The sequence below is a fragment of the Nanorana parkeri genome, unplaced genomic scaffold (genome assembly GCF_000935625.1).
Source record: "Nanorana parkeri isolate BGI_ZX_2015 unplaced genomic scaffold, ASM93562v1 scaffold112, whole genome shotgun sequence".
Classification (NCBI taxonomy): Eukaryota; Metazoa; Chordata; class Amphibia; order Anura; family Dicroglossidae; genus Nanorana; species Nanorana parkeri.
Genome location: NW_017306380.1, coordinates 961,789 through 974,745, shown reverse-complemented (window position 1 = coordinate 974,745; position 12,957 = coordinate 961,789). Strand labels below are relative to the sequence as shown.

The 12,957-nt window shown below is 40.2% G+C and overlaps 1 protein-coding gene across 1 annotated transcript in view; it reads left to right on the top strand.

Annotated features, from left to right (window-relative positions):
- ACVR1C (activin A receptor type 1C) overlaps positions 1-12,639 on the top strand; it is a 61,031-nt gene extending 48,392 nt beyond the window's left edge. The window contains exons 4-9 of the mRNA XM_018553142.1: positions 174-404; positions 835-1,002; positions 2,552-2,708; positions 8,254-8,378; positions 10,393-10,523; positions 12,325-12,639. Of these exons, the coding sequence (XP_018408644.1) occupies positions 174-404; positions 835-1,002; positions 2,552-2,708; positions 8,254-8,378; positions 10,393-10,523; positions 12,325-12,450 (938 nt within the window). The 3' untranslated portion in view covers positions 12,451-12,639. The remainder of the gene's footprint in view (positions 1-173; positions 405-834; positions 1,003-2,551; positions 2,709-8,253; positions 8,379-10,392; positions 10,524-12,324) is intronic.
- Positions 12,640-12,957: the final 318 nt, after the last annotated feature.

Genomic DNA, 12,957 nt, shown 5'->3' with positions numbered 1-12,957 from the left:
ATTATTCTACAAATTGTTTGTTTTCAGAAATTATATTTGTAGTTGTAGTTGTGTGGGTTTCTTCTCCTGGCACCTCAATATGGTGGTCACAACTAAATAATATCATCCTACCAATTTTATATTTTTTAGCTCAAGCACCTCCGTTGTGTGACCGTTTCCTCTTTCTTTTGTAGGGTTGCCTCTGCTTGTCCAGAGGACCATTGCCAGAACCGTCATCATCCAAGAATTGGTTGGCAAAGGCCGTTTTGGAGAAGTTTGGAAAGGAAAGTGGTGTGGAGAGGACGTCGCTGTAAAAATCTTCTCCTCTCGAGATGAGAGATCCTGGTTTCGGGAAGCAGAAATCTACCAGACGGTCATGCTAAGACATGAAAATATTCTTGGCTTCATAGCTGCCGACAATAAAGGTTACATTTTTTCCATATCTGCTTGAATTAAACAATTTTTGTTAAAGTGTTTGCAAAGACATTTTTTTTTTTTAACTTTTAGATAGAGTGGGAAAGGGTGAGGTCCTTTGTCAAGCTTTTATTAATGTTGGTGTCACTGCTGGTGAGATTTAAAGAAGAACTCCAGGAAAAATAATTCGGAACCCTTTCAGTGCTGGGAGGTTGCCCCAGTGCAAGACTTAAGAATAATTGTTTTCTACCTATAAAAATCTTTAATAAAAAGAATTTAAAAAAAATATATTATTGTTTTCCAGAGTGAAGTGATCTTTTTCATCTAGGGTGTAAAATAAAAAGTTATGCTAAAAAGAACCTTGAAGCCGGCTGGCTCCTAGACTCTGCTGCAGCATTGGAATGTAAAGTAGTGTATAAGCCTGTTCTTTGTTCCCTACAGATAATGGCACTTGGACTCAGCTCTGGCTGATTTCAGAATATCAGGAACAAGGCTCCCTGTACGATTATCTCAACCGGACAACAGTGACCATTGGCGGAGTGATGAAATTGGCGCTATCCATTGTCAGTGGGCTGGCTCACCTTCACATGGAAATAGTTGGCACTAGAGGTACGTCCCCTTGTTTTATGTTGGATGTGAATATGCCAAAACTAAAAAGGAAAAACTGCTGTTTTTTCCCCAGTGAGATAGAGCTGAGGAGCTATGGTACAGTGCACGGTACAATAATACATGGCAAGCATTCAGATGCTGTAATCAAGGGAGTGTATTGTATTATGTTACATATTTATTTACCAAGTTCATGTTTTATTCAGGTTAATGTGAAATAGTGCATATGAATATTTCATATGCAAGGAGAACACACAAAAGATGCACCGCTTCCCCACGGCTCAGGGAAGGAATAAGCCGGGTGCTTGATGCTGGGAAAACGTCCTCGCTCCTAAATGAGCCCATACAAACAAAAGAAAAGCTGGCCACACACTGGATTCCACTGGGATGGTTTATTGAAACTTGTGCCCCGCCCAGGGTCTGCCCCCTCTGATGCATTAGAGGGGGCAGACCTTGGATGGGACACCAGTGCTGTGGTACAAGTTTCAATAAACTACCCCCCAACGGAATCCAGTGTGTCCAGCCTTTCTTCTGTGTGTATAACTATTTCATACATACCATTGGCAGTCAGCAGGTGGCGAGCAGCTACAAGCTTTGTGTACTGGTTTGTGAATGGACATTGTTGATAATTATTCAGTATGACTTCAGCATAAGCTGTCTGGATGGCATGCTGACCCTCCAGCTTTAATACTTTAAGTCAGTGACCTGGAGTATGCATGTAATATATGCATGTTAGTATGAAAAAGACTAGGGATGTATAAAGGGAAGTATGAAGATTGGGGATGAGCTGAACATACCTGTGTTCAGTTTAGGGGTGGGTTCAGAAAACTTCAGGTTCAAATGCCGAATCTGAACCTCACTGAAAACAATGGGAGGCAAATCTGTAAAACCAATAATGGCCATTTTCTTGGCTATTAGGCTAGGGATTGTCAGACCCACTACCCCTGCCCCTTTGCTTACATAGCTGGGGATTCTTACCTTTTTAGCACCTAATGACAGCAGGAAGCTGTCATATAATAGCAATAGAAATACTGTTATTATATATGCTGTTGGCTTCCCCACTGAATGGAGTAGATATTCGGTGTTCAGACAAATGCCTGAACAGCAAAGTTCGGTCTGAACCTGTGTTTGGCCCAAACTCGGAGCTGATCCCTAATATAGATTATGATTTCTCACTTTTGTGAATAGGACTTAACATTCATGCCCTTCTTTTCTAGGTAATGAGTTAACTGTTTTTGATTTTTTTTTTATCAACTTGTTTTCAATCTGTAAATTTGTATGAAATTTTTATGAACATGTTAGTCTGAAGAAATTGTCACCACAAGCTTGTCACACCGACAGATAGTAGGCTCAATTTGTCAATGTGTCTAATAAAAATAATCCTAAGTCAAGCACAGATCATATGTTTCCTTGCATTTTCAAAGCTACAAGTGGAATTTCAGGCACCTTGAAAAATGAGGCCCATTCCGATTGGTGGCCAGGAGTGTTGATACTTTATATTTTAAGCAGTCCTGCATCATTGTTACTTAATGATCCCTGTTTGTTGGTTTAGGTAAACCAGCGATTGCACACCGGGATCTCAAGTCTAAAAATATTTTAGTGAAGAAGAATGACACGTGCGCCATTGCAGATTTGGGGCTGGCAGTAAAACATGACTCAATAGCTAACACCATAGACATTCCACAAAATCCAAGAGTTGGGACAAAAAGGTAAGGACAAATCTATTGTCAGACTGTATCCCTTACACAGGGCGGGTAGAACCAGGTGAATAACTTGTGTCACAATATCTGCCACTAAGTGTTGACCCCTCACTGACATTCCATTTTTCACAGTTTTTAAGTCATTTTGTAGTCACTTAAAGTGTTGGTATAGCCAAAACATTTTTGGGGGGTACAGTAGGGAAGGGTTAGAACCCTTGTCAGTTTATTCTTTGCTGTCTGTGCACGATTTTGGAAATTTACTATTACTTCCTGTTCTAGAAATAGAACAGAAGGTTAGAGGAAAGTCCAAAGTAAGGGAAATTCCCCTATTACACAGTTTTTCACAGAACAGGTGTCCCTATTGGAAGAGTTCTTCTTCTTGGTGACAATGAGTACCAGGAGCTAAGGTAATTATTACAGCTTGTTCCTCTACCCCGAGACTTAAAGGGTATCTATGTTCAAAAAAGAAAAAGAAATCTGTATTTCTATAGTGAATTTCCATAAGTTCTATCCCACTCCTAATAACCAGATCCATCTAGACGTTTGTAAATGTACTTATTGAAGATGCCCATAGGCAAATGTCTTCTAAGATAGTTGTTCTCACCGCAAACAAGTGTCCTTGCTATTGGAAGTTTTCCCTGTTCCTGTGATAACTGAAAATGTAGGATTTCCCCTCACTTCAGTCCCAGTGATAATGGCTATGAGGATGTATTGAGGGGAGAATCTCCCTAGCAGGGACGCAGAAAGCAATACAACTGACAGTAGTTCTAACCCTTCTTTTATCCAAATCTTAGAAAAACTTTCTGGCTTTGCATACACTTTGAATATATTATGTAGTTAACACATATGCTAGCTTCTCCTTCTGCAATTTCTAGCAATCTGTCATGCTGTTCCAATGGGTACAGTATTTCCTTAGTCACTGGCCTAAAATAAGTATGCGCATCCATGGTTTTGACTTCACTATCACATCACTTGCTGGGTGCTTGTTCCAGGTAGGAGACATACAGTTTTTAACCCAGAGAGAGGCATGTAGTTTGCATTTTGAGAAGGAGGTCAGCAATATCATCCTACACATTTTTTTTAGTACAGGGTTCCTGATAAGGACTGTGTTTTTGAATGACAGGTTGTGATACCAATTTTCACCTACAGAGGCAATGTCTGCAAATCTGACTAAATCTCAGATGGTGGATTTGGTCCCGGTGATACTGATCAGGAGTCTCGTGGGGAACTTATCCATGTTCCTGTCTGTTGTTGATTCAATACTTAGTAAATAAGTATTTATTCTCTGTGCCCCTCAGATCCATCGAGTGGCCATAATGTAGTGTTACATCACCCGACATTCGACTTGAAAAGAAAACATAAAAAGAATGTTTGTTTTTGTCATTATCGTAAATATGGAGATCATGAGCACTCAGTCGAAAGCATTCAATTCTTTTGCTTATTAATTGAAGAAAAATGTCATAAGCATCAATTAGCCACCGTTTCATGGCCACGCAGGGTCCCTTCTTAATGGCAACATAGTAACCTTGAAGAAGGGTCCCTGCGTGGCCCATAAACGTTGGCTAATTCGCACTTGTGGCATGTTTCTTCAATAAATAAGCAAAATAATTGAATGCTATCGACTGAGTGCTGGTGATCTCCGTCTTTACGATTTTGGAAAACACTGTGCCATCCGTGTAATCACTACGAGCACCACGACCACTTATCAAGGTCCAATTGCTGTAAGGAGTGCAGGTGACACATCATAACACTACATGTTTTTGTCATTATTCGCACAAAATGAACGTTGACAGATATTTGCAGGTCTAAGGGACCTGTGAATTGTTTATAAATAGAAATAAATATAAATCAGGTTGGGACCCAAGTTTGTAGCTATAGCCCTGGAAGACCATGTGAGTGCTTGGGGCCCAGAAACACAGGGGGGCCCAGATGGAGATTAGAGAGACCAGGGTTTGCTTAATAACTTTGCTATTAGACCCCATTACATAGCCATGAGGGTCAAGTAAAGAACTAACCTTTCTAGAGGTAGAGGTGATCCTAGCAAAGAGGTGATCCTAGCAAAGAATGGAGCTTTGAATGCCAAAGGCCGTGTACCTACAGGCTCCTGTGGTGCAGATTCAGGCTTGTGAGAATGTTAATTCAAGTTTTATGTCAATCTTAAATATCGAAATCAAATGTTAAAATTTAGCGCTCAGCTATTTATTTATATCTACTGCATTTAACATTTTTAGCAACACATCAGATAAAGAGATAACCCCCTAAGAGCTAACTTACAAACAAAACCAACATTGACGTGTTTCTGTGTTAAACATATGTGACATGTTTTTTAGAAACATCTCTTACCAAAACCACATCTACACCTGACTGTGTATGAACTGAGCTGTCAGTATGTTTTGCAGTTGAGGTTATGAGAGTATCTAAGCCACCCACAAAGATTCCACTGTCTGCAAGATGCTAGGTCCTAAGACTGTCACTATACAATGGGGGTATCTACACGATACGTGAACTAAAAATACAATTGGACCGTCATAAACACAATCCCAAATTGGCAGGAAGTTAGTTCATGTATACTGTATGTGCTGTATGTCAGTTGTGTAATGACCTGCTTGCCTAAAGATCAGCTTTAAACTTAATACACTTAATTACAAAATCCCTGTTTTTTTTCTTTAGAAAATGCATTAAAAGCATACAAAACATCAGTACCGTAGTTCTAATTGTAGTACTGACTTCCTAGGGAGCTCCTGAGATGTTGGGACCTCCTGCTGATTCCATTGGTGATCCACCCTCAACTGAATCCAAACTCACCAAGTAGCACACCAGTAGCAAGGCAAGCAGGAGGTTTATTAGGATCGGAAATAAGCCCTGCATAGGAAAATCTAAATAATAGTGAACCAATCACAAGGTTAACTCAAAGACAATGTCTAACACAAACTCAAGTTTTTTTTTATAACAAGTTATAAGAAACTCACCGGGTGGCCTTTTTAAAATTCAATGCCCTATCTATGTCACTGGCCAGAGGAAGATTGGGCACAGTCTGCGGTGCTGGAGCCTGGGGACTCCTGTTGGATTCTCTTTCTTTGGGGAAGATTATTACTCCTATGCCTTGCGTGGTGTCTCCATGAGACAGCAAGGGCAGCAAAGTTAGAATAAAAGCTGGTGTCCAAGAGACCTCCCACCACAAGTGCAGGTCTTGGTCAGTCCTCTGAAGACCAGGCAAAAGGTCACACAACACACTTGGGGCTCCCCTCTTAGGCTAGCATCATCTGGGTCTGCTGCCTTCTCCCTCTGGCACGCTTGGTCCTCTCCATAGGACGACAGATTGTAGTTCTTTCTCTGGTTTGGTCTCTGCAGCTCTGTCAGCAGCTCCTTCAGAGCACAGTCATGGTACAGCACTACTCTCAGCAGTCTCTGGGCAGCATAGCACATTACAAATCTTGTGGGGCCCCTTCTCTCTGGGCTGCCTGCAGCTCTTCTCTCAAACAGCACTCACTACAGCTCAATGCAGCCAAACGTTCCCTCTGCTGTGCTCCCCATGTAGCTAGCATAGGCTTATCTGCCCCCTCACAGTCTCTTACTGCCCCTGCTGCTTGTGTCTCCCCTTACTCTACAGTTTGCTTCCCTCGGGTTTGATGGAGAGGTTACATATTCCGACTTCTGATACCTGCTACTCAGAATCCCTGTGTTTACACTCTACCCATCACAGTGTCCTATCATGGCAAGGGAAGACAAGCACATGCTGCTGGAATGCCCGGGCTGAGCAGCTGTGAATTAAAGGGGACCATCAACCAGGACTACATAATCTTTCCTTATTCTATTAAAAAAGTCTTATTAAGAGTAGCCATTGTCACTATTCAGACCTTAGCTGGCAACAAGTTACTGTAGAGAGCACATTAGCTTGCAGCAAATCATTATATGAGACCTTGGACCTTTGCTAGTAACAGACTACTATGTCTTAGCTAACATCAGTTCACAATATGGAACTCTAGCTGGAATCAATTCACCATATGGGTCCTTAGCTAAAAAAAATGTCACTGTATAAGACTTTAGCTAGCACCAGGTAATTATACAGTTTTCAGTTGGTGGGGTGCTCTCCGCACACCTTACAGCCGGCCAATAAGAACAATGGTGCTTGTAGTAATGACCACGGATGGCACCGTGCAAAATACGAGATAAAGACGACAGGTCACCAGCACTCAGATAATTTAAATAGATATGTGCTTTGTATTGAACAATCGTGTCACGACAATCAACAAAGCCGACGTTTCGGGACCGCGCAGGGTCCCTTCTTCAAGGCAGAAAGATGTGACCAACACATCTTTCTGCCTTGAAGAAGGGACCCTGCGCGGTCCTTAAACGTCGGCTTTGCTTTGTTGATTGTCGTGACACGATTGTCCAATAAAAAGGACATATCTATTTAAATTATCTGAGTGCTGGTGACCTGTCGTCTTTATCAGGTAATTATACAGGACTTTAGACAGCAGCAAATCACTAAACGAGAGCTTGGTTAGCAGCAGCTCACTATACTGGGACCTTTTATAGCAACAGGACACTATATGGAACATAAGCTAGCAACATTTCATAATGCAGGACCTTATCTATCAACAGGTTATTATATGAAACCTTATCTACCATTAGATCATTATAATAGAAGCACGTGTAGTAATCGATCCACCGCATTCCAGACCGGAATCCCATAAAATAAGTGAGTGCTGGTATGACCTATGGATGGCACCACGCAAATCACAGGAATATTGAAAAGGTCACCAGCACTCAGAGGTCAAATATGCTGAACTCCCTCTTATTAAGACACTAGTTACACAGTGCAATAAGCAACCTTTCGGAACGGAACATGGTCCCTTCATCAGACAAACACAATGTGTGTTTGCCTGATGAAGGGACCATGTTAGGTCCTGAATGGTTGCTTATTGTACTGTGTCACGATGTTTGCCTAGCGTCTTAATAAAAGGGCATTCAGCACATTTGACTTTGGATTGCGGGTGAATTTTTCAATACTACCTAGCAATAAGTCACTATATAAAACCGTACCTAGCAGCAGGTCACTCTATAAAAAAGTTTATAATCTACCACCAGGTTACTACACAAGACTTTAGCAAGCAACAAGTTACCATACGGGACCTTAGCTAGCAATAGGTCACTATTACATTATACAGGACCTTAGCTAGCGACATGTCACTATATAGGACCATAGCTAGCATTATGCGGAAGATTTGCTAGCAACAGGTCACTATAGGAAGCTTAGATAGCAACAGATCACTATATGGGACCTTAGCTAGGAGCTGGAAACATGGTAACTAGATGTAACCTGCAGAGTGCCCTCTTGCTAACATGTCATGAAGAGTAGTAAGTATGCGTCAAATTCATCTGGATAGAAACATATGTAGATATATAATTGTGAGAAAAGAGATGTTGTTACATTATCAGCTAACCGGAAGTCTTGATTGGTAATGTAACCAGGCAATCAGAGACGCTTTTAGCCTTTATTCATACAATAAGCTTGTTTCCTCTTCTCATTGTGCTTGTCTTGCTTCAATAGGTACATGGCCCCAGAACTATTGGATGATTCAATAAATATGTATCATTTTGAGTCATTCAAATGTGCAGACATCTACTCCCTGGGCCTCGTGTACTGGGAAATCGCCCGGAGATGCACTGTGGGCGGTAAGGATCTATTATTTTAATAAAGTAGAATTGTCTTTATTGTTTTTATTAGCTTGTTCCTGTTATTTCTTGTGCTGCTCATAAAAACAATTTGTGATACTGCCTACTCTAATAAACAGACATAAAAACAGACCCTTGACCTGTCAGCTTAGGATGTCACATAATTTTATTGTACTGTTAACTGATGGCAAATGGACATTTCTGTTTTATTGCTGTATATACGCATTGCGGCCCTCAGTCCCTGGCGTAACAGGATAGAGTGTTCCCCATTAATAAAGGACTTTGGTCTAATGAAAAAGCAAAATGTTGTTTTAAAATAAGAAGCTGGAGAAATCATTAAAACTATCTGGTACATGTGGATTGCTTCCTTTACTTGCAACGGGAGAACAGCTAATAAGCAGCCAGAAACTGAGAACCTAAAATGTTTTGTGTGTGAGCCCTCCCCATTCACTGCATCATGTTGATGATAGCATAGCTTAATTAATGAAACAATTATTGCATGATGATTTTATTTCCCTGGTTTAGTCCTGGCCAGCTATTGTTTTAATGCAGATGAAGCATAGCTGCACACAGAACTCAGATGGACCTAAAAAAGAAACAGGAGAACACATCAGACATTAGACATGTGCGATTCATTTTGTTGAATCGGATATAAACTGAATTGGACATTTGACTTTTCTGACCAATCAGTGGTGTTTTTCGGTTTAATGCATCCAAATGGCTCTGAAATCTTTTTTCGTTACGGTAACATGGAAGCCATATACAGTATATACCTATAATACTAAAGCTGAGGCTCCTAGAACCGAATGCCATTCGGGATCCGAATTTCTGAATTGCATTCGGGAGCTCCCGAATGCCATTTGGGTCTGTGAGCCATATACATACTGTATATTACTAAAGCTGAGGCTCCCAGACCCGAATGGCATTCGGGAGCTCCCGAATGCAATTGAGAAATTCAGATCCCGAATGCCATTCGGGTCTAGGAGATTCAGCTTTAGTATTTATATCTGTATATGGTTTTCTGTGGTATTTGCAACGAATTTGTAAACTCATCCGAAACTAGCGAACATTCGGATTACGTCCAAATCTGAAACCCGAACTGAATTGAATTTCGGATCCAAATCCCGGAACGAAATATCCGAACCGAACCAAACTTTTCCGCAGCTTACATGTCTAGCAGACATAACAAGAGAAAGAATTACGATGGTTGATACTAACAACAGGGGTAGGAAATCTATTATAAGAGTTAAGGTAGTATTTTAAGGTAGTATTTAAAACCATAGTGTTTCAATAAAGCTTGGTTGTTGGCTTAGAGACCAAAGCCAAACACATTTGGCTATGCACTATGCATGGAAGAAAACTTGGGGAGAAGAGGGGCAACCTATTCAATTAGGCACTTAAATTGTAGTGAACCTCATTATGCCACTCAGCAGTTCCAAGTAAAGCGGATATCTTCAGCCATATTAAAATAAAGTAGAAATTCCATGTTTAATTTTTCATTTAGGATGTGGGTGTATTCAGAGAGTTTAAGAAGCGCTATATCCTTCCATTGATGAGATTATGCATATAAATATTATTTTTAAATAAACCAGACTGTAGTAAAATGCCCATAACTGAGCCTCTTATGGCCACTCTAGCATCAACAAAATTTGGTTTTAGATGAAACAAGAATGGTAATGTAGCAGGATGTGGTGCCTGCAACTTGGGCAGGACCAAACCCTCTTTCTTCCACAGCCTCTAGTTTCAGCATCATCCTTCCTCCAGCAGCTGGTGCACGGAACATAGTTTCTGAACATAAGTCACATTGATATGTTTTAGTTTAATAACTTTAGCTTGGTGTATGTACATATTATGTAAGACAGAAGAAGCTCCTGGCTTAAGTCCAGCCTGATTTAAGGCTCTGTTCCAAAATGCAGTGTTTTCCTGGATTTAGCATAACTGCATAATTCCCACCATTGGAGGGCTGTAAACTAAATAAAAAATGAGCTCTGATATGTATTTTAATTTCTGTCAGGTGTTGTGGATGAATACCAGTTGCCTTACTATGATATGGTGCCTTCTGATCCATCATTGGACGACATGAAAAAGGTTGTTTGTGAGCAGAAACTTCGACCCAACATTCCAAACCAGTGGCAAAGCTTTGAGGTATTTTATTTCTGTATTCAAATACACATCTTAACTTTCATTGCAATAATTCTAAAAGGCGCTAATTCTAGAGCAAGTTTCTCTACCTTCATAGATCACCATGACACTGATTGTGTTGGTAGTCCTTTTCCTAATAAAGAAAATAAACAATTGTGCAGTGTTTACAGTTTCCTCAGCAAAACGTGAGTTTTACTTTAAATCCAAACTCCAGATAAGATTTTTTTTTTTGGTTTTGGACAGAATGAGGAATGGTTAGATTTGGACTAAATTTCATTATTTTGGATATTCCGAGTCAAAGCAGAATTTCAGAGTTAAAGGAGAACTATGGGGTCAGGGCTTTTCCCCATAGTTCTCCTAAGGGTAATAGGAGGACACAAACTAGCGTCCTCCCGTCAATCAAAGCTCAGTATACCGCGAGCTACAGCTCACGGTATACTGAGACGCCGCAGCCGGGACGGATCCCGACATTACTCTCTGGATCCACCCAGCTGCGTGAGTGACAGCTGGCTCTGGCTATCTAATATGGGCAGTGGCGATCTGATCCCGAATTGTATATATTTTGTTTTTGAAATGAATGGCAATGTCCTGGGCAGTGAGTGAGTTAGCGGTTGGTGGCTGTGGGGTAAAAGTAGAGAGTTAAAAGTAGAAAAGAGTTGACGTAATCTGGATGAGAGTGTGTTAATGAGAGTGACAAAATAAGTCTGTTTGGCAGCACAGAGGAAGGAGTTATACCAATCTACATAATTTTGCAGGAAACATAAAAGCAGAAGACAGAGCACAAAGACTGCATGCAGTAAAAATATATAAATATATTAATGATTGGTAGTAAAATACACTTACAAACATAAGAGAGTGGAGCAGCATAACTGGAGACTACAGAGGATCTGTATGTGTGTAGCCCGCCCGGACGGTATAAAATATATAAAATATTGGGTATAAGCTGTTGGGTGATCTTAAAATAATGGTCACGTGATGATGACCTTACACCTTCTATGATAACCCAATAGCCTACATTTTATTTTTACATATTATATCAAATATTAACCTAAATAAATAAATAACATTTTGGGGCCTGGTTCATTTTCCTGTAGACTTCAGTGGTTTGGAATTTTTATTTTTCAAAGACCTGCAAACTTTTGAATAATTTTGGCTGAACCACAACTGATCCAGTGTTTCAGAAGTCTGCTTATCTCTAGTCATCATTCCTGCCCCATTTCTTGTCTTGCTTTTTATAGGCTGCAGCAGAGGAAAAAAATAAATACATGAAATTATATATATTTAATGTACAAAATGTTTAATAGTCATAGCAACATTAGCAACAAACTCTTTAAGATTAATTCCGTAACAAAGACCAGAGGCCACCACCTAAAGCTGGTAGAAAAAAAATTCAAACACAAGGGGCCAAGGGGTTCTTCTCAGTTTGCGCGGTTAGGGTCTGGAACTCGCTGCCTCAAGCAGTGATTTCCGCAAATAGTCTGGAATCATTCAAGAAGCTTTTGGACGATTTCCTGAGAGACCGTAATGTACAAGGGTACAGGTACTCTTAAGAATGAGAACACTCAGGGACCTATACACACACACACACACAATAGGTTGGACTTGATGGACTTATGTCTTTATTCAACCTCAAATACTATGTAAAATCAGGGTCACGGAAAGCAATAAAGATGTCTAACCAATAACTTTAAAAAAACTCCACAACTTGGACTAGAGTTGGACTTTAACAACTTATTAGCAGTGTTTGTTGTTTGCTACACAAATGCAATGATTTTGCTTAATAAAAATATTTTTTTCTCCAAAGGCCCTCCGCGTGATGGGGCGGATAATGCGCGAATGTTGGTACGCCAATGGCAAAGCTCGACTGACGGCCCTACGTATAAAGAAGACGCTCTCTCAGCTGTGTGTGGATGAAGACTTTAAGCTGTAATTTGTGTGTTTATAAGACTACAACAGTCACTATTTATGTGGGATTGTTTGTAGCTGTGTTTGCTCTACCTCAAAAGTAACAAGTGCCAGACCAAAACACTAAGAACAAAACACTTCTTCGTTACTTTGGTTTGCTAAAGACTTTGCTGACTGGCCTAATTTTTACAAGGCTTGAACTGTATATATTAAAATTAGCAGGAAAAAAGAAATATATATATATATAAATCTGTATTCATATATATTTTAAGATGCCACATATTCTGAATTTATATAGCTACAATCTTATATGCTTAGACCTGAATTCCACTGAATGCTACTTGTATGCAAAGTAGCCCCAAAACACTTATAGTTGTAGGGAAATGTCTATCTTTGTAGGAAAAGAACATTCTTTGTAGCATCTTCACACCTACATATGCCAGGACCTGGGAAAATGTGAATTTGTGCTGCCCAGTGCTGATATTCCTCCTTAGCAAGTCATAACCAAGTATAGGGTCAAGTCACTTAAGCA